Source organism: Alexandromys fortis, unplaced genomic scaffold (genome assembly GCF_014885135.2).
Source record: "Alexandromys fortis isolate MF-2015 unplaced genomic scaffold, M_Fortis_MF-2015_v1.1 scaffold_206, whole genome shotgun sequence".
NCBI classification, from domain to species: domain Eukaryota; kingdom Metazoa; phylum Chordata; class Mammalia; order Rodentia; family Cricetidae; genus Alexandromys; species Alexandromys fortis.
In genome coordinates, this window is record NW_026068097.1 from 1,830,336 (window position 1) to 1,849,442 (window position 19,107).

At 47.3% G+C, this 19,107-nt stretch overlaps 1 protein-coding gene across 6 annotated transcripts in view; it reads right to left on the minus strand.

The window, feature by feature from the left end:
* Positions 1-4,974: 4,974 nt before the first annotated feature.
* Positions 4,975-19,107, minus strand: part of Mamld1 (mastermind like domain containing 1) — a 127,229-nt gene continuing 113,096 nt past the window's right edge. For 5 of the 6 annotated variants that reach the window (XM_050123656.1, XM_050123654.1, XM_050123655.1 and 2 more), the window contains 3 exons: positions 14,988-15,231; positions 9,248-9,332; positions 7,057-7,194 (listed from right to left, as the gene is read on the minus strand). In XM_050123656.1, the coding sequence (XP_049979613.1) occupies positions 9,292-9,332; positions 14,988-15,231 (285 nt within the window). In that variant the 3' untranslated portion in view covers positions 7,057-7,194; positions 9,248-9,291. Of the gene's footprint in view, positions 7,195-9,247; positions 9,333-14,987; positions 15,232-19,107 lie in introns of all 6 variants that reach the window. The other variant, XM_050123658.1, reaches the window with a different exon arrangement.

The following is a 19,107-nucleotide window of genomic DNA, read 5'->3' on the forward strand; positions in this document are numbered from 1 at the left end:
CCAGGCTTCTGGTATTCTTTAGAAACTGTCAAGCACTGCATAGCTTCTGTCCTACAGGCCTCTCTCAAGGAAGAGCTTTCGATTGGGGGAGGGGTGTAAGGTGTGCTACTGGGGTGCTGGTGCTGGTGGTGGGATTATAGACCAGGCTTTTTAATGGGAGGAATCCAGCAGTGCCCAAGGTCTTAATTGTCAACTTGATAGGATTTAGAATGGCTTTAGAGTCAGAGGTCATCATGGAAGAGTGGGCGTGGTTAAGGACACAAACCTCTGCATGTGGTGAAAAGACCTACCCTGAATGTGTGGCAGCATGACTCCCACAGGCAATTCTGTCTCTTCTTCTTCTTTGAAATATTTATTTTTATTGTATGTGGTTAGGTATTTTGCTTGCAAGACAGTCTGTGCTCTGCATGTGTGCAGTGACCGAGGAGGTCAAAAGGGCCACTCAATAGCAGGGAATTCATGCCTGGCACTGTAAACCTGGCCAACTACTTGTGACAGGAGAGGGGACAGGTCATGGACTCTAGAGGAGAACCTATGACTGCCATTTTCCTAAATCAGTATCATTTCTAACTAACTGAATTCTAGATACTATGTCTACTTACGTGCATAGTTCTCATACCTTATCAAAAAAAGCTGCTTTTTGAAGCAGATAAAGGCCATTACAGAGACCCATAATTTGTCAAAATGCATAGAATAAGTGACCATGACATAATCAGTTCCGCTTGGTACAATACAATACAACCCCCAAACCTTTGACTCAGAAAACATCATGAAAGAGCAGGCAGAAAGAATGTAAAAGCCAGGAAATCAAGATGCTTGATGCTACCGAGTATTTTCTAGACATAACAGGGGTGCTGCACTCATGAAATCTCAACAATATGGTTACTGAAACAAGACCTGCATAATAACCATACCAGTTGCCATGCCAAGGGGGCTGGGAGGAAAATACCCTCAGATGAAACACTACAGACAGTCGGTGGTTGCTGAGGGAGGGGGAAATCAGTTTTATCCAGGAGCAAGCAATGTCCTGAAAGGCTACCCTATTCCAAATGGTCAGTCCTAAACACATCTACATGTGAGCAATACTAAATGGACTCAGTAGAGGGTGGTGGTGGTGATGATGATGATGATGGGTGTATAAAATTATCAATGAAGAGGTCAAGAATTTGAGAGGGAATAAGAGGGGATATAGGAGGAGTTGGAGGGGTTTAGGGAGGGGTAGAAATGATGAAAATACCGTACTTATGCAGGAAATTCTCAAAATACTAAAATTTAAAAGGTCTTATTAGCATATGTTAATTATCCATACTAATGGGTTTCATGATGGCATTTTCATGCATGTAGATAATGTATGTCCAATGTGATCAGCTGTCATGTGCTGTCATCTTCCACCAAAAATGGGCCCTATCTCCTCTTAAATTGTGACCCAAAATACCTCACCACCCTTTTTTAAAGGTTTTTTTTTTTGTCAGCTATTTCAACAAATGAAAATACTAACTGCTCTGCACCAGTTTTTCCAGGGATCAATGAGGGAACTGAAAGTAAGAGCCCTGACCAGATGGACCACACCCTTTTCAGCTGTGATGCTCAGATACTGAGCAGCTACTGGGGTGCTGGGGTGCTGGGTGTGGTCTCCAAAGATAGAGTCACAAGATCGGGAGACAATGAAGGCATCCTAGGAAACTGAGAACAAGCAGTACAAGGGGCAGCATCTCTTTGGGGACCTCAGAGAAGGAGTAGCCCATTGCCCTGTCCAAGGGGAACCTTCCCAGGAGCCCAGAGGCATCATAACTCCGTTGAAGGGGCACTCCCCACTGCTGCTGGGAAGTAAGCAGCTTGCCTTGGCTTTATGGGGACAGGAAGTTGTTTTGAGAAGAGGACTTAGGGGAGGAACTGAGCAGGAGCCAGATTGTTCTGAGTTGGGGTGAGAGGAAAAGAGGGGTGAGAACAGACACTCCTTGGAAAGGCGAGCAAAGAGCAAGAGACGGTGCTGGACAGGTGTACTTGGGGGAGGGGGGCCTCCAGAGGAGAGGCTGGAGGCTAGGTGAGAGGGAGCACACGTTTCTAAGAAGGAGTGACCTGGGACAACTGTCACGCAGAAGCAGCAGCCACTGGTTTAGGAATGCAGTGAGGGCAGGAGCGTCAGGTGACAGAAAGTGACCAGAGAGCTGTTCTGTTTCGTGGCCCACCCCTGCTCAGCCTTGACTTTGTCAGGGTAGGTGACTTGGAAAGTTTGAGCCTCGGGGAATGTAAGATGGAAGCAATTCAGTGGATCAAGCTCCACTTTTCTCTTGGATCACAGTGGGCTGGCAGAGCTGGAAAAGGTATGATAGCTGTAACCTCTGGTGTTCTTGGGCAGGCTAAGGAGGCATCTTGGGAGAAATTGGAGGGAGTTTTTACAGGACATGTAATCCAGCTTTGGGACCGGCAGATTCTGAGGACTAGCTCATAGTACCACATGACAACCATATGCAATTAGCAATGCACTCGAATCTCATCACAACCAGCAAAGCATCAATGAGCTTCCTGCCACCCAACTTTTGTTTCCCTTGGACCCACTGAGAGAGAGGGAGGGACATGAGGGCCCATGAGCCCTAGGTGTGGCTTGCCTGATGGACAGCTGGAGCCTGCTTGATGTATTGATGATGCAGCAGGACAGTAGGGCATGAGGCGAAAGAGGCATCAAGATTAATAAATGAAAGAAATCAATGATAGAGGAGGAATGGAACCACCTACGACCAAGGGCCTATGTGTAAGGGACAGCATACATGAGAAAGGGACATGATGTTCAATTGTGGAAGAATGTACATGCCATGTAAATGACTTTCAGAGGGCGCTGATGCCTGGGGATCAGGGCTTTTGAGCCCCAGATCCTATCTCAATTCTTTAGCCTACTTCCATTCTCGGGTGCCTTTTTTTCTTACTAAAGAAACTGTCTCTATTTCTATGACAATCCATGTATCCCTGGCTCAACACATGTGTGTACATACAAATCCAAACGGACTCAATAGGTTGTATTTGTATACATACATATGTTATGATACAAATTAGAGAAGAGATTATGAATTTGAGAAAGAGTTGGAAGGGAAATGTGAGTAGTTAGAGGGGGGCATAGAGGGGTAGATGTGATATAAACACAGTACTCACAAAAGACATTCTCACAAAACTGTTAAATAAAATAAAATAAAATAAAATAAAATAAAATAAAATAAAAAGGTCCTGGCAATCTCAGTGGATACCCTCCAGACTTTGACCCATGCCTGTAACAATGGAGGGCTTCAGGCAGAAGAGCAGTCCTTATAGGGAGTAATGACTGACTATAGGGCATGTCCCTTACTTGGACCTAAAAGAAATGCTTGACAGGCAGTATGGAGGCCAGTGTGAGCAGCGGCCAACAAAGCCATGGAGTTTCGGATAAGGGCTATTCCTCTGAATGCCTTCTACTCAGTCACTGACCGAGGAGGCTACTCTACCTCTGGGGACCTTTGTCCTTAGTCACTGCATTGAATGTTGGATGTGGGCATCTTATGAGAGTATTTTACATTGGGTTCCAGTTGCTGGACAGGTTCTGTGAGTCTTTCCCTAATTAAAGCTGAATATATTCTTTTAATTTCTGCCTGCCTTCATTTACGCCGTTACAGTGTGTGTGTGTGTGTGTGTGTGTGTGTGTGTGTGTATGTATGTGTGTGTGTTCTTCTGCACATGCACGTGTGCTTTGTGCTACTATTGGCTCCCCATTTCCTTTAGGAAGTCAAGTTTTCATTTATGAACTCCTGCTACCTGCTGCTAGGTCCTGTCCACCGAATGGGAGAGGCAAAGGTCTTATTAGGGTCTGCTTCAGAGGAGGCAACAATCAGGTGAACTTCTTTGGAAGGCACGTGCCATGATGGAGAGGGCCCAAGGTTAAGTCACACGGGTGTCTCTGTCTCTGATGCATCGACTAAGCGGGAACTGATTACCCTGGGCAAAGTCTCTGGCTGTAGATGTTGGTTCTTGATTGGGAGAAAAAAAGGGAGTGGGGGGCTGTATCCCACATTGCTGTAGGCAGCAGGCTTTTTAAAAGGGCTGGGTCTGGGACCCTGGGGATGAAGCTCCTCCTCAAGAGGAAGTGAGGCAGATATCATTCAGGCCTTTCCATTAGTGGCCTGGACCCAAAGAGGAGGCCACCTTGACCTTTCCTTATACTGTTGCTGAACTCTTCTGACTCCACGTTTCCAAATGAACAGAATCAGGTGTGGTGCAAGTTAGACCAAACCAGGGGAAAGGATTCAGACCTTTGTGCACGCTGCAAGTGTGCACAGCGGCTTAGATATACTACTGGGCTTTTAAGGCTGTCTATGAAGTACAGGACTACTTCTTGAGCAGTGGAGCCAGGCATGTTGCCATCTTAGGGTCAGCTCTTACTAAACTTCTGTGTATGGGTACCCTCTCTGCAAGAAGAACTGGATCTGGCCCTCTGGCTTGTTGTCTGCAGTATCTTCCCCACTTCTTGGAGCCACCTCATCTCACGCAGATGAAGAGGAGCTCATTCTGTATGGAGCCACACTTAGCCTGTGGGGTAGGGCTGCAGCAGGGCTGGCCAAGGAGAGAAAGTACATGTTCCCACAAGGTAGAAGGACGATGGTTGGGAGGTTCTGGATCTCAGAGTGTGTGTCTTTCCACTCCTGCCCCCAGTCTGGACTTTTCAAAGTGGCTGCTTGGTCCCTGTTTTTGCCTCTGTAAGATGAAGGGTTGAGGTCAAACTGAGTTGCTTCTGGGCCTTAATTATAAAACATTCCACAGCACATGCGTGTACATGTGCACATGTCTACACATGCACATGCACACACACACACACACATACATACACACTGACTCTGTTGCAACATTTTTGTGATTCATAGGATAGAAGCAGCTTCTGAGGGCACCAAAGTCATAGATGACTAGGGTTTGTGGGGATTAGAGACTCCCTGAAGGAAATGAGAACACAGAGACGCTTTTCTCCTGGCTATTTATTACAGAACAAAGGGGGAACAACAAAATAACAACAACAACAACAGCAACAACAACAAAAATGCACTGGCCTGAAACAGACGCCAGATTTCAATTGTAGAATCAAAATACAAGGTGGCAATTAAAATGTGATTACACAAGATCTGGACACTGCGAAAAGTTTACAGGACAGTGGCTGTGGAGTTTCTCTAACTGACGCTTAAATATACATGACGAGAATTGCAAATAGAAACCATTAACGACAAACCCCAAATCAACTATTAATGTTTACAGACTTTCCCCCCAAAACTACAGAGGTTTCTATCAAAATGAATGTCAAATAGTTTAAAGCAGATTTTAAAGCATCACTCTGTGATGGCACACCAAAGCTTTCTAAAGCTGGGGCTTTCTCTGCGTCTGAAGGTCACCACAGGTGACAAAGGGAAGGGAACGCTCTAGTTCTTTGAGGTGGCCAGGTCACAAACTCAGCTCAAAAGCTATTTCTGCCCTCTCCCAACCAACCCTAAAGGATGCTCTTGGCCTTCCATGAGTGTCTCTGTGGGCCACTTACTCATACCACGACTTTTGCTGTAAATGCTCATTAGGAAAGAACTAGCTGAGACTTAAAGGCTTGCGAGAGATAGGATAGTCACACGGGGTAGCACAGTTTGTAATGGAGTGGAAATTAATGACCAAGTGGCTTCTATTTGCCATTTGTCAGTTTGCACAACAACACCTCTTGGGCACATCCACATCTCTTGTGGCATGAAAACCTCAGTGACTCAGCCACCTGGTTTAACAAGGTATCACTGGAGCGAACAACACAGTCTGCATGTTTGGAACAATGTATAATAAACACAATTCTATTGCAACCAAAGCCGCCACTTTATTTACAAAGCCACAAAACCATGTATAAATACTTCTGTCATTTATGATTAGGAAAACCATTTACAAAATTTTCAAATATGTACAAGTAGCTTGAAAAATCACCTGCTTTTTCTTCATCAGGTTGACAGGGGGATGGGCAGGGTTGACAGGATTCAGAGTGGAACTGGGAGCCTACTGTAGGTGTCTGGAGCCAGTTTCACATTGGCTGCAGATTCAGGCAACTCCTTTGAGTGAGAGCATGGGGCTTTCTGGGGCATCCTGCTTTGATTTATAGCTCCTCGGCACCCTGGGTGACTTGTTCAGCATTCTGTGCTGTGGCATTTGGGGCAGCAGCACGCTGTTGCAGAATGTCATCTATCAGCCTCAAGTTGCACACCCAGTCTTCATCTGGGGCCACACTGGAGCCTTCTAAAACTTCTTCCATGAAATTCACCTCACTGCCTGCAGATGATGGTGAGATCAGTCCATCGGTTGGTGACTGGGCCTGAGGCAGGACATTGTCCTGTGGCTCAGGGGATGTGCTAGCTCTCATCAAGGTACCTGGGGCCTGGCTGGTGGCAGCAATAGCAGCTATATAGCTTGGCGGCTCTAGTCCCTGAACGGGACTCAAGGGAGAGCAGCTGGCCATGCTCTGCTGGAGGGGCGTGGTGCTCAGTACAGGCACGGGCCCCTGTGCTGGGCTCTGCACAAGGCTCTGATTGCCCAATAAGCGGAATCTGGGGCCAACCAGAGCCGCAGACACCTTCTGGCCAGGCCTGACTCCTGGGGCTATCTGATTGGCTTGGACCACAGCCTGCAGAGATGGAAATGCTAGAGCTGTTGGGGGCACACTTATGGGTGCCTTGGCAAAGAGGATGGTGCTACTATCACTACACTGCAGCATGCAAATATCTACTTGGCTCAGGGGTGATTCCTTTGAAACTGGTGTGGCTACAGCTGCAGCTGCCACTGCCCAGACTGAATTACTAAACACTAGAGACATCATTGGCACACTAGGGAGGCTGAGTTGGTGGGAAGTAAAGGATTGGCTACCCAGGTGGTTGACACAGAGCTTGGGCAGGGGCACTTCTGGGGGCACGGCCTTGGCTTTGGGACACACAGAGCCAAGACTATTCAGGGGATCCTGACCCAAGCCTGAGGAGATGGGAAATGGGAAGCCGGTGTTGACTTGCTGTTTCTTCAGATCTGATGAGCAAACACCTATGTGACTTGAGGGTGGTAATAGTCTTGGAATCAGATTGTCCTGGAGGAGCTCAGTTTTGGGTGGCATCATATGCTGGATGGATGGGGGTCTCACATTGGTCTGGATACACTTGGAGATGACTTGTTCTTGTACTGCCGCATGGAAAAAGGCATAGGGATTTTAGTTTCAAAGGTGTCCTGAACATGGGCTGTGGGCACTGGGCATGAGCTACAGGCACAATGTAGTCTTTGCCCCCACCCTTGACTCTCTCTCCCAGTTCCTCCCAAGTTCCCTCATTCCCATTCCTTTGCCAGTAGCCTCGAGTTAAGATCTTCTGAGAGGAGCCCATTCTCAGAGCACTGTACGTCATTGCTTCCCAGCCTTCTTAGTGCTGTGACCCTTTAATCCAGTTCCTCATGTGTGCTGACCCCCAACCATAAAATTATTTTCATTTTTACTTCATAACTATAATGTTGCTACTGTTGTGAATTATAATGTAAATATCTGATATGCAGGATATCTAATATTCAATTCTTTGACCCACAAAGGGGTCATGACACACAGGTTGAGAACCACTGCTTTCCAAGGAATGAATAACGTTGAACTTGACGTGCATCTTCATGTATATTGGAGTCTCTGTGAAGGTAGGGTATTTACATTTGCTCTAATATCCTGGCACTATCCATCCCTCAACAGATGATTCCTATTTTGTGGAAGGAAGGGAGAGGTGGGGGAGGGGCCTGAAAAGAAAGCTCAGCCTCTTAGACAACATAAGGCAGGACTTTATCCACCTGACAAATGTAACACACAGGGGAGAGAAGTATTCTGTTCCGTCTAAGTTTCAGAGCCTAAGCAGCCTCAGCATCTGGACCAGAGGCTCACATGTTTGTCATCTGAAGTGCAGTGAGGTCCTTTCTAAATACTCGAAACTTGGAAGCCTCATGTCATGGAACAGTCGTGGTGGAGAGACTGGCAGTGCTTTGGGATTACTTTCTCTTCATTATCGGGATGGCCCACTGTCATATTTCCTGGGATCTCTGTGAAATGGAAACTGAGGCCGACGGTGGTTGTCTACTTTGCTCTAGATCAAGTAGGAAGCATCAGTCCTGGCCTGTGTGATCTCCCATATAGTGTATGCTTGACGCTATGAATAGATTTTCCCCTTTACTTGTAACCATGCCTAGCCTAGGACCTTTCTGTAGCATGAAGCAAGTGTTTCACCTAGGTTATAGTCCAACCTCCTAAGGCTGACCCCTGAGTCCTGTTTCTGATGGTTCAGGCCTGATCGCATTGGCCACTCCAGTCTGGTCAGGGGGACACAACCCTGGCTGCTACCAGGTCACAGGGGGTGTTGCATTTTGCACAAGTACTAAGGAACAATGATGTTTAGGTAGCATGGGGGCTGAAATAAAGATGTAGCCCGCCCGTGTGAGGGCCAGCCAGCGAGTGCTGAGCACTGCTTCCTCAGGACTCATGGATCATTGCACTAGCTTGGAGAGTTGTTTAACTCAGGCTGCCTTGGTGCATCTGTAAGCTCCAAGAAGCTGGGTTTTGCTGACCACTGCCAATAGTGGATGGCATTGATAGCTGTTATGTAGGGTAGGAATCCTTAGTTATCCGTGGAGACTATGAGAGGTCGTCCCCACACATAAACCAATATCTAAGGTAGGGTATCTCCAATTCCCTTTTCATTCCCCATACCTTCCATATAAAGGCCCTGAAACCCATTAGAAATAAATTGGAACATGTGTGTTGGAGGGGAATGGCAAGGCAGGGTCCCAAGGGGCTAGTTTCTCGTTGAAAGTGGGGTAATGGTGATGTACTTTTGTAAGTCCAACGCATTGGAGGCTGAGGCACAATGACAGTTGGAGTATAAGAGTAGCTGGGGCTACAGAGAGAGACCCTATCTTCTGATAACAATGAGCAACAACAGAATGGGGGACTTAAGGGATCTGACTCTGTTTAATCACCCTCTTCAATTAAAGCTATACTGAAACCATTATGATCAGACCTCCCATTGGGATGGATAGTGCTTTAGAGGCAGGTGAACTACTCTCAGTGTTAGATTTCTACCCTGGGCACAACTGATGTGACTTTCAGACTTCTCCCTGTCCCTCTAACACCACATGCAAAAACTGTAGAATCAGAAATGAACCGGCACTCCACCTCTCTGGCTCCTTTAGGAACACTGATCTTTTTGCTTACCTTGAAATTGAGTCATCTGCTGGGCGATATAAATATTCCTCTGTTTAGGGGTCATTGCCATAGGGCCTGATGTCTGATTCTCTTGCTAAACAGAAGATGGAAAGGCCAGATTAGATTACAGATACCAAGAAACATCAGCCTTGTATCGCTGTGGAGGGACTTAGGACTCGGCTTTAGCGCAGCAAAAGCATGAGAGGACACATCAACACACACTCGCATGCATGCCCCACCCTCCTGAGCAAGATCACACAAGTAGACGTAAAAGAGTCTGCATCTGGGCTAAGGAAACCAAAAAACTGTAAGAGCAAAGATTGGGGCAGGAGAGACAGAGTTCAACAGCGAGAGAGCACAGAAAAACAGTTAGGCATTCGGGATGTCTGTCTGCTCAGGATGGGTCAGTAGTGAGATATGGTTGCCAAAATAGCAAATTTAACATCAGGCTGCATTATTAGAAGCAGAGTATGTAGAGGGATGGAGGTGACAGTCTTATACTACTCTGATTTGGCCAAACCATACCCACAGTACTAATAGGTACTGGGCATGCCACTCTGGGAGCTTGAGATAAAGTAGCTATATCCGGAGGATGGCGTGATAGATGGTAGGGACAAATACTTCAAATTCTCCCGTCAAGGGATGGCTGGTGAGCTGGTTGGGTCTGTTAGGGTTAGAAGAGAACACATCGCACCAAATAGTGGTGATGACTGCCCCGCTTCTGCAGGGCTGTCATGGAGCAGGTACTGAAGCTTGCTCCAAATAGTCCTGGATGGTCACATGGTTCAGTGGACACACCGTTCCACACCAAGGGTAGCCAGATACTCACTGGCCACTCCCCTTCCTCCTGAGCTGATGTAGTGTGGTCAGTGAGAGGAACTTCCTGTCTTCAGGGTTGGGGGTTCAGGGGGAAGAGCCCTACTTCAGGACCTCAGGCCCCGCATGGAGTCTGGAATCAGCTCATGGGACCAAGGTCAAAAATACAACCAGCCTGAAGGCCAGACATAGTGATGGCAGCTTGCTTTGAGCCCTTCATGCTGGCAGGGCCTGACTGTGACTGGGGTGAAGGTGTGGCCTGCCACAGGTCAGGGTTCACCCTCTCTTCTCCTCTGCTACCACCTCCACCTCTTTCTCCATCAAAGGCAGCGGCCAGGAAGTGCACCCCTTTAGGTCACTAATTGGCCCCGTGACCCCAGAAGCCAGAAGAATGGATCCTGGGATATGGGATGCCCGTGTAGGGCCAATATTTCCAGAAATTGCATCCAGAAGCCCTTGTCTGCACTGGGCAGGGCTGGCGTGGCAATAGGTGGGGCAGAAGGCCTGGGCTTGGGAGTGTGCCTGGCTTACAAGCCTGGCAGCAGCTTTTGGCCTTAGTCCCTGCCAAGGCACAGAGGACAAACACATGGCACCTGGACGACCACAGCATAAGTGATTTCCCCAGACTGAGCTTTGCTTTTCTGTCCTGCCCTTAGGCTGCTTCCTGTGGAACTCTCGCCTCCTCCAGCACTGGGCAGTCAGGATGTGCCGGGGAGGGAGGCTCCTTCTCTACTGCCCAGCAGAGCTGCCCTCTTCCTACTAAATCACTGGGTCTGGAGTTGGGGTGGGGTGCATCTGTTTTACCGTCCTGAACACTTCACACCCACTGTTTCCTGTCATTGGGCCATAATCCAGAGGCAGTCAGGGGATCACATGACCAGCCCAGGCCACTCCATTTGAATCTGGCTGAAGATTCTCTGGGTGGGTGACCATTTCTAAAGATGTCTCTTTCACTTCTGTTTTTCCTAAGGATACCAGGAAAGATCTATAGTCCCCAGATTATTGATGGGGCATGTGGGGCTCAAAAGAGATGAAAAGACTGCCCATAGCAACTTGGCTAGCATGTACTCCATTCACTTCTGCCTGCATGGCGCTGATGTGAATTCAAGCTCACCTGCATTCTCCCTCTAACCGTCTGCCTCATTAGTTTTCAAGGGCAGGGGCAGGGGCAGGGGCAGATGGAGGCTAAGAGTATGACCCAACAGAAATCAAGGCAGGGCAGGAAAGGGCAAAGGGGAGGAGGGACAGGGTGAGTGTGTTCAGGGACATGGCAGCAGTCAAACCCTAGATTACTTGACCTACCAGATGAAAGAGAACACGGCATACCTGGGGTCAGGCTCACAAAAATCACTAGGGTTCTGGGAAGTCTTTGTCCAGGGAAGCACATATTTCAGAATGTCCAGAGTGGCTGGGGGAAATCTGGCCAGCGTCTAACAGCTCCGTGCTTGTCTGGGTGCTGACTGCCAGCTCCATAGGACCTCCCCTCCCCCATTCTGAATGTCCTCTGTGGGCAGGCTGGCTCTTTGCCCTGGAACCCATTGCTCCCACCAAGGTCCTGCTGTCCCTGACAGAGGGCTCCTGGCCTTCTCTCCAGGCCTCCAGAGGAGGCTGCTTCCTTTGTTTTGCAGAGGAGGCTCCCATCCTTTGTTCTGAGTCAATGTGCTCCAAAGATAAGCCCCAAGAAAACAGTTGTTGCCTTTTGACACTGACAATTAGAACCATAGGAAAATGGAGAAAACAGGAAATGACAAACGGTTTCAGTGACCAGGAGGAAATGGTGGCTGAGAATTGCTGCTGGGTGACAGTACACTCTTATAGCCCCTCTTGTGAAGGATAGCCCAGGTCTGGTGGCTTTTTTAAAGCACAGATGGAGGGGTCATTAAATGAGTCAAGTTTCTAGAGCAGCAGTTGTCACACAAATCTTGTATGGGACACTGACAGGCAAGCTTTGTGGGAGCCCAAAACAGGCTAAGCTAGGAAGCCTAGGGCTGGGGCCAGCAGAAAGTCTCAGTAAGTAAGACCCCAGCTTTTCCTCTGTAACAGTCTTTCCCAGCTCCACTTAGCCACATTCACCAACAGGCCCTGCCTTTCTGAAAGCTTCATGCTGATACCCAAGAAACTATGAAGTGCCTCTTGTATCTGGGGGATTCTGGGACACTGGTGCCTTGACTTAGGTGCCAAGCAGTAGAGAGGCAAAAGGCCTGGGCTGCCCAATGCTCTCGCTGCCTATTTACAGCACGGATCTCAGCACAGGCTATGCCAGAAGTGAGCCTGTGCTTTAGCCGCTTAAAACAGCATCTTAATGCCTCCTGTGGCCTCCTGTGCCATAGGCTTGGTCTTCTCTCTGTCCTCGAAGAGGGAAAATCAGGTGTTAGCAGCCCAACAGTTATACAAAAGGACTCTCCAACCTGAGGGGGTGGGGTCATAGAAGCCAGCAGAAATTGGACATAAGTCCTTTTACAAACGGTCCCTGGTTTGGGGCCTTATTTGAACTAAAATGACCTACTCTGTGCTCCTCTAGAGAAATAGAGTACTGAGGGAGGAATGAAGAGATAGGGAGGAGAAAAAGAGTGGAGGAAGAGGACCGGGAAGATAGGGAGCAGGAGGAGAGGGCCGGAGAGAGTGGGAGGAAAGGAAGGAGAATGTAACAAATGAGGGGGGAGGGAAAGAACGAGATGGGAAAAAGAGATGCAGAAAAGGGAGGAGGAACGGGAAAGGAGGGGAAAGGAAAAAGAGAAGGGTCCATTTTTTTCTACAAGGCACCTCGAACGTGCTCTTCAGCAGTCCCTGTCCTCTGAGTGTCCCCCATGGAAAGCCAGCCTACTAGGCGACAGAAAGCACCAACTATTTGTCCCAAAGGTTAATGAGCTCTGGCATGGCTTCTTTATTACCCCACAAGGAAAAGCACTTTTTTTTTCCCCCATAGAATTGAAAGTAAGTTCCAGATGCTCAGGACTCTGAGGTCCCTCAATCCTATCTGCCTGAGGACTACGTGGGAAGATAAGGCCAAAGGGGTAACTCAAGAAGTTCCTTTAGCAGTCAATTGACAATATTTATGGCTGCTGTGCTCAAGGCCAAGCTGTTCCTATCATGAGAGCATTACTGAATGTCTCTACCCTTGGGGAACTTACACTAGATAGGAGAATTATCAAGACACAAGTCAATCACTGAAGATAGTTTGTCTTCTAAAGGAATTTTCACAGGTGAAGGGACACCCAGTGGACAGGCCTGAGCAGAACCCTCAGGTCACACTAAAACCAAATGTGCCGTACCATTTCTTTTTTAGGCAAGATCCGTGGTGGTGCTAGCCTGCTGAGGTCTTTCCTTGTCCCTGTGTATATGGCTACAAACTTCACTTACAGTACTGGACCTACCCTTAGAGGGTTCCAAAGCCACCACTGGGGACACCACAAAATACATGGCATCAAAAGTGAATGACCAACTTTGAGCTGGTCATTTCTACCTTAGGGCTGTCTTTGCCTGTATAAGCACCCCCCACACCTAGTCTTGGTGGCTTCTAGGGCTGGCTGATACTGCCGTGTTTGCTTTACATGCTAGGGATGATCCTCAGGCAGAGGAGACCTGTGTGTCTTCTGTCTCTGCAGTCCCCGAAACCTCTGGTTCCGTCTGCCCCACTGGCTGCAGTGACCAGGGACTGAGCGGGAATGCAGAGCTGTCTCTCCAAGTGGAGAGCCCATTGTGCATTCACTCCACAGGCAAGGCACTGGTCTCAGCACAGGATTAGTGATGCCAGGAGTAGGAATTCCAGTCAAGCCAGCAGCAATCTCCTCACATGGCATCTGGGACCAAGAAAGAGCTGGGCAGGACTGGGTGAAAGCACGATGTTCAGAGGAGACGGAGCCTCCTGGGGTTTTGATAATTCGGTTTCCCTGGGAGCTTGGGGTTGGACAAGACTCCTCTGGTTTCAGCCGAAGAGGAGGCAGTTAAGGAGTGCTGCGACTCTGGGGGAGAGAGAAATCAATAGCCCTCGACTGGAAAGCACGGCTTGTTCTTTCAGGCCAGGGCACACAGGATAAAGAGAACAAAGCTGTGTGAGCTAAAGCAGAGTTTCCATTAAAGGCCAGACTCTCGGGAGGTCCTCTCAGCTCAGTGACCATCTTCTGCAGGTTTCTGTACAGATAGGGCAGACATCCTGTGGCCATTGATATTTTGGGTCTCAGAACAATTGCTCTATGGCTCAAATAAAATCTGCCAAGGCTGGGTATTCATCACCTTGCTCTTGTGAGCACTAATGGGACTCGGAGGCATGCCGAGTCATTCCTTCTAGACTAAGAATTGAGAGAGAGGCTGAGCTAAATTCATAGAATAGATAGCTTTGGCAGGCTTGGTATAGAACACTGAAACAAGCCCCCTAGACTGCCTGTCCTTTAGTAGGGTGGTCCAGCTGCCCACTGCTGGAGCAGGAATCCTGAGGGAGGCCAAAGACTGGTATGGGATGTGGAGCCCACAGCAGATTACTCTCAGGAGATGGAGTTCCTAAAGTCTCACTAGGTAGCAGACAGGCAGGCACTAGGTGGGAGATTTGAAGGTGCACCCTCCCAGCCTGGACAGAGGGGCAGGCAGGCAGGCAAAGAAACAAATGGGGTGCTAGAAGGTGGATGCCAATGGGAGAGACTTCCCTAAGCAATCTGCAACTGTTTCTAGAGGTAAGGTCAAGGTCAAAGGGCTTGGACAACTCTGCTTGCTTGAGTTCTTCACTTTACCAAAGAATTCTAAGGAAGAAATGTAGAAGGTACTGGAAATCCCTCATAGTAGTACACAACCCTAAGGGCTGCAAAGGGCCTACTTTTCAGAACTGTCACCTCCTGAGTTCCTCCCAAATCCCCATGAGGCAGGCTGGCAGGCTGAGCAGGGGAATGTGCCTCAGCTGACAGATGAGGAAAGCTAGGCACAGCGGGGGTATGTGACTTACCTGCAGCATTGCAGCTGGGCAGTAGTGGAGCAGGAACCTGCCTCCAGGCCTTCGGATCCCAGCTGCCCCAGGGGGCTGCCTCTGAGGTGCCGAACGAGGAGGTGACTCGGGCCAGCTCATGAGCAAAGGAGCTGCCGGGCAGGAAGGACTCACTCCCCAGGGCCTGGCGGGATGGGGGCTGTCGCCCCAGGCTGACCTGGGGAGGCCTGGCTTCCCCAAGCTTGCAGGCTTTGTCTACATGAGTCTACAACAACCGATTGAACAATCATCAGCTGTTTGGCCACGAAAGGCTTCTGACTGATTTTGTCACTGACCTGACCAACTAATTTAGTTCTTTGAGTATTGTGGTTATACATATCAACTGATCTGGGGAAACAAAACCAAATATCTTTGTACTCTTAACTGGCTGTGGACCAGTTGGAAGGTATAGTCTCTCTCCACAGAAAATGTGTTTGCTGTGTGACACCTTCTCCTCCCTAGAGCACCAATGATTTTTTTTTTAATGTGTTTTGGTTGGTTTGGGGGAATACTTAATGCTAATAAAAGGATTTCATATGAGTCATGTCCTTCCTTAAGCAATCGCTGTCTCATTGGAAGCAGGAATAAAGCTAAGTCAGTTAGCTGGCTCATTGACAATGACTTTGTCATATTCGGATCCCTCCTGCCCCTACCCCGCCCTCACAAGAGAACATACAACTCAACCAAGGTCTGCAGGTGCTAGTGTGTAGACATGCTATGGGGAGTACAAAACCAGTCAAGTATATCCCTCCCATCAGCTGTGCCCTGAGCTGCAGCCCCCACTGTACCAGACCCTGACCAGGCAGGCCATAAGGTTTTGGGGACATGAGCTCCCTTGCCATCTGGTTTTACAAGATACAGATTTCACCAGTTCTAAGTGTGTGAAATGCGTGACCCAGTTCCTTCAGATAAGAAATTAAAATAACTTATCCTGATGCACACATTAGCAAAGACAAAACTCAAATAGGTGGCCAGCAAAGCTTTGACACTCTGACAAACACACAAGTGTCTAGCAGCAGTCATGCCTCAAAGGATAGAGGAAGCCTGTATGATGGGGAGATGTTCTTTTTGTCCTGTATCAGGCGGCATCTCTTGTTTTTCATTCGTCTCTAAGTGGTCTACGGTGTCCACCCAGCAGCCCAGGGGAAAGGGGACTGGTCACTCCCTGAATCCAAGACAAACATTCGACTCACATCAAGAATTACTTAGAGGTCACCTATGCATATATTATTTGAAATAACCATAAAAACTACGCCAGTAAATTTATTGATCATTTCTGTGCTCCCTGAACTAACTCAATCTAGGGCTTTAAACATTGTCTTACTCTGTCCTGACAAATGGCTGGCTGCCTAGGAGGTAGGGGCTGTTACAGTCTTTACTTTTCAGATGCGGATATGGAGACCCAGAGAGATTAAGTTGCCCAAAGTCACACAGCTTTTGAGTACTAAAGCAAGAGGTGGACATGGGTTTGCTTCATTCCCAAGTCCACATGTAGCATGTACTGAGTTACTAAATTGTGATATGGAAAATAAGCCTTGGAGTGGAAAAGTGTTATAGTCAAAGTATAGACGAGGTGTTCCAGGGAGGTTCCAGTCATTTAGGAATGAATTATATATATTTAAATATGGCAATAAGAAAATGATTACACGGAATATTTTAGAAGTAACACATGTCTATCTAAAATAAACAGGCCAACAACCCCCTTCCCAAGTTCAAACATTTCTTTGCTATTCTGATAACATTTGTCCCAGTTAGCAAGCTCAGTGCCACTCTACTTGGGTGACTCATCAAGCTCCCATTTGTCCTTGGAGAGAGGTCATCAGGGTGACACAGGAAAACTGTGATTTTCTAGAATTCGCAATTCTTCAGCCCTACATGCTTAGCTCTTGATAACTCTGAATACTATTCTATAGCAGCTTTCTAGAAACAGTTCTCATGGGTCCCAGACTGTCCTCAAACTCACCGAACCCACTAATGTACCCGAGCATGACCTCCATAATGCTGGGAACGTAGGTGGGAGGCTGCAAACCCGCCTTTAAACACTGGAGTTGGAATAGTCCTGGTACACACATTTCTCAGGTTCTGAAGACTTCTCCCACTCCACAATGAGATTGTAAAAGTCAGAAATTAGCCTTATTCATAGAGAATAAAAGTTGTTTTTTTTTTTTTAAGTTTCTCAGGAAGCCTCTGTAACTTCACATCTTGAAAAGGTTTTGTGATGAAATTTCTCAAGGACTGGATTTCCACTTACCCGTAGAAATTAGGACACTGGGGTCACAGGGGAGGCTTTGAAGGGAAGAACACATTTGGTACAAAGTAGAAAAAAGGAACAATAGATCAGGAATGTTTGCCTGAGGTATGATATGGGAGAGCTAGGTAGAGGAGGGAGTGTGAGGAGGGGTAACTAAGATGAAAGATGTTTGAATAAACCATATGGATGCCTATTATTGTAGATTACACCTATACAAATATAAAGGGAATTTAAATGGAGTTACCCTATAATGTGTGTGTGGGGGGGATGACTCCTATAGATACTATAGGTTATCAAATAAAAAGCCCAGGGCCAGGCATGGATTACTTCTTTTTGAGTTGTAGGCCACTGGGGTCCTACGGAATTCCAGCTACTACAGGCAATCCCCATTACTCTTGATTACTCTTCAGAATTTGCTACTAAGCCCCCATTGTTGAAGATGCCATACACCTGAGTTACAGAACCTGGGGAAATCAAGCTGCTGCTGGTGTGGAAGCTTCAGCCCTGCGGATTAGTGTTCCTAAACTGGGTGGTGCAGCGCATGCTACTAGAGGAGAAAGGAATCATTAACCTCACTCGGCTGTGAACACCGTGAGCTCCAATAGCAAGTGGCCTGGCAAGATATGCTAACTGGTATAATAGTCGCACCGATGTTATGGTGTGGCACAACAACTTTCTGATGGGGTTTAAGGCCTTCTCTACAAGGTGAAACTATCCTGGTAGTGCTAATAATTGGTCCAAAGTCCATGGCTGGCTAGTTCGTAGATGCTGGGGAAGAATCTACCACTATTAGTGTGCTAGAGGAGCATAGTATTAAATGAGTTATTTCTATTCCCATAGATGAGGGCATTTCTTAACCCTCATCAGAGAATCTGCTTTTTGCAATAGATGGCGATTAACATGGAGACCAACAAGTGGTTAACATGGAGAGAATAAGAGACTGTGAGTGCTTAGACTTAAATGGGGGCACCTATGTCACACTCCTTCCCCCAAAGCTCTGAGTGGAAGATTCTAAGAGCAAAGGTAGTGGACAACTACAGTGATAGAGAGTTTTCCAGACAACAGGGCAGCCATACACACGAGCTCACCATAAATATTACACATACACATGCAGCCATCACCAAGTGAATTTTGTGGGTTTAAAGAAAGAGTACGTGATATTGAAAGTGAACAGGGTTGGGGTGGGCAAGGGAGGAATTAGAGGGCAGGATATGGGAGTAGATGTGATCAAATTATATTGTATGCATGTATGAAATTCTCAGACAATAACAAGGAAAAACATAAAGAAATGAACTTCCATAAACATCAGCATATGCCTTAGTAGTCCATCAGGCAGAAAAGCCTGCAGATGGCACATGGAACCAACTATAGCAGATGGTTCAATGGTGTGGGCAGCCCTATTTCAGTAGTGCAATCATAATGGCCTGGAACTACTCATTCAGGTGCAGCAAGATAGGAGAAGGCACTTTGAAGATCGCCACAAGCCCCAGCTGAAGCGCAAAGTTAGCCAAGGAAGGGAAGCTATAAGTAGACCTCACATAAAACAATAGATTGCTCTTATGACTAGAACCCCTGGGAGTTACAATGGCCCCCAAAATCTTTTTTCCTTGTATCACAGTTTTATGCTATGTGGTGCAGTTTCTGTTCCCCATTAAATAAAAGGCAAAAAAAACCATGCACCTTAGCTACACAGAAGTCTTCCAGAGTCAAAATTGAACACCATCTCTTTCTCTCCTGATTGCAACTAGCTCAAAAACCTGTGGTGAGCAGGTAGCTGAGCTGGAGGCTGAGCCAGACTCTGACAAAAAAAAAAAAAAAAAAAAAAAAAAAAAAAAAAAAAAAAACAAAAAA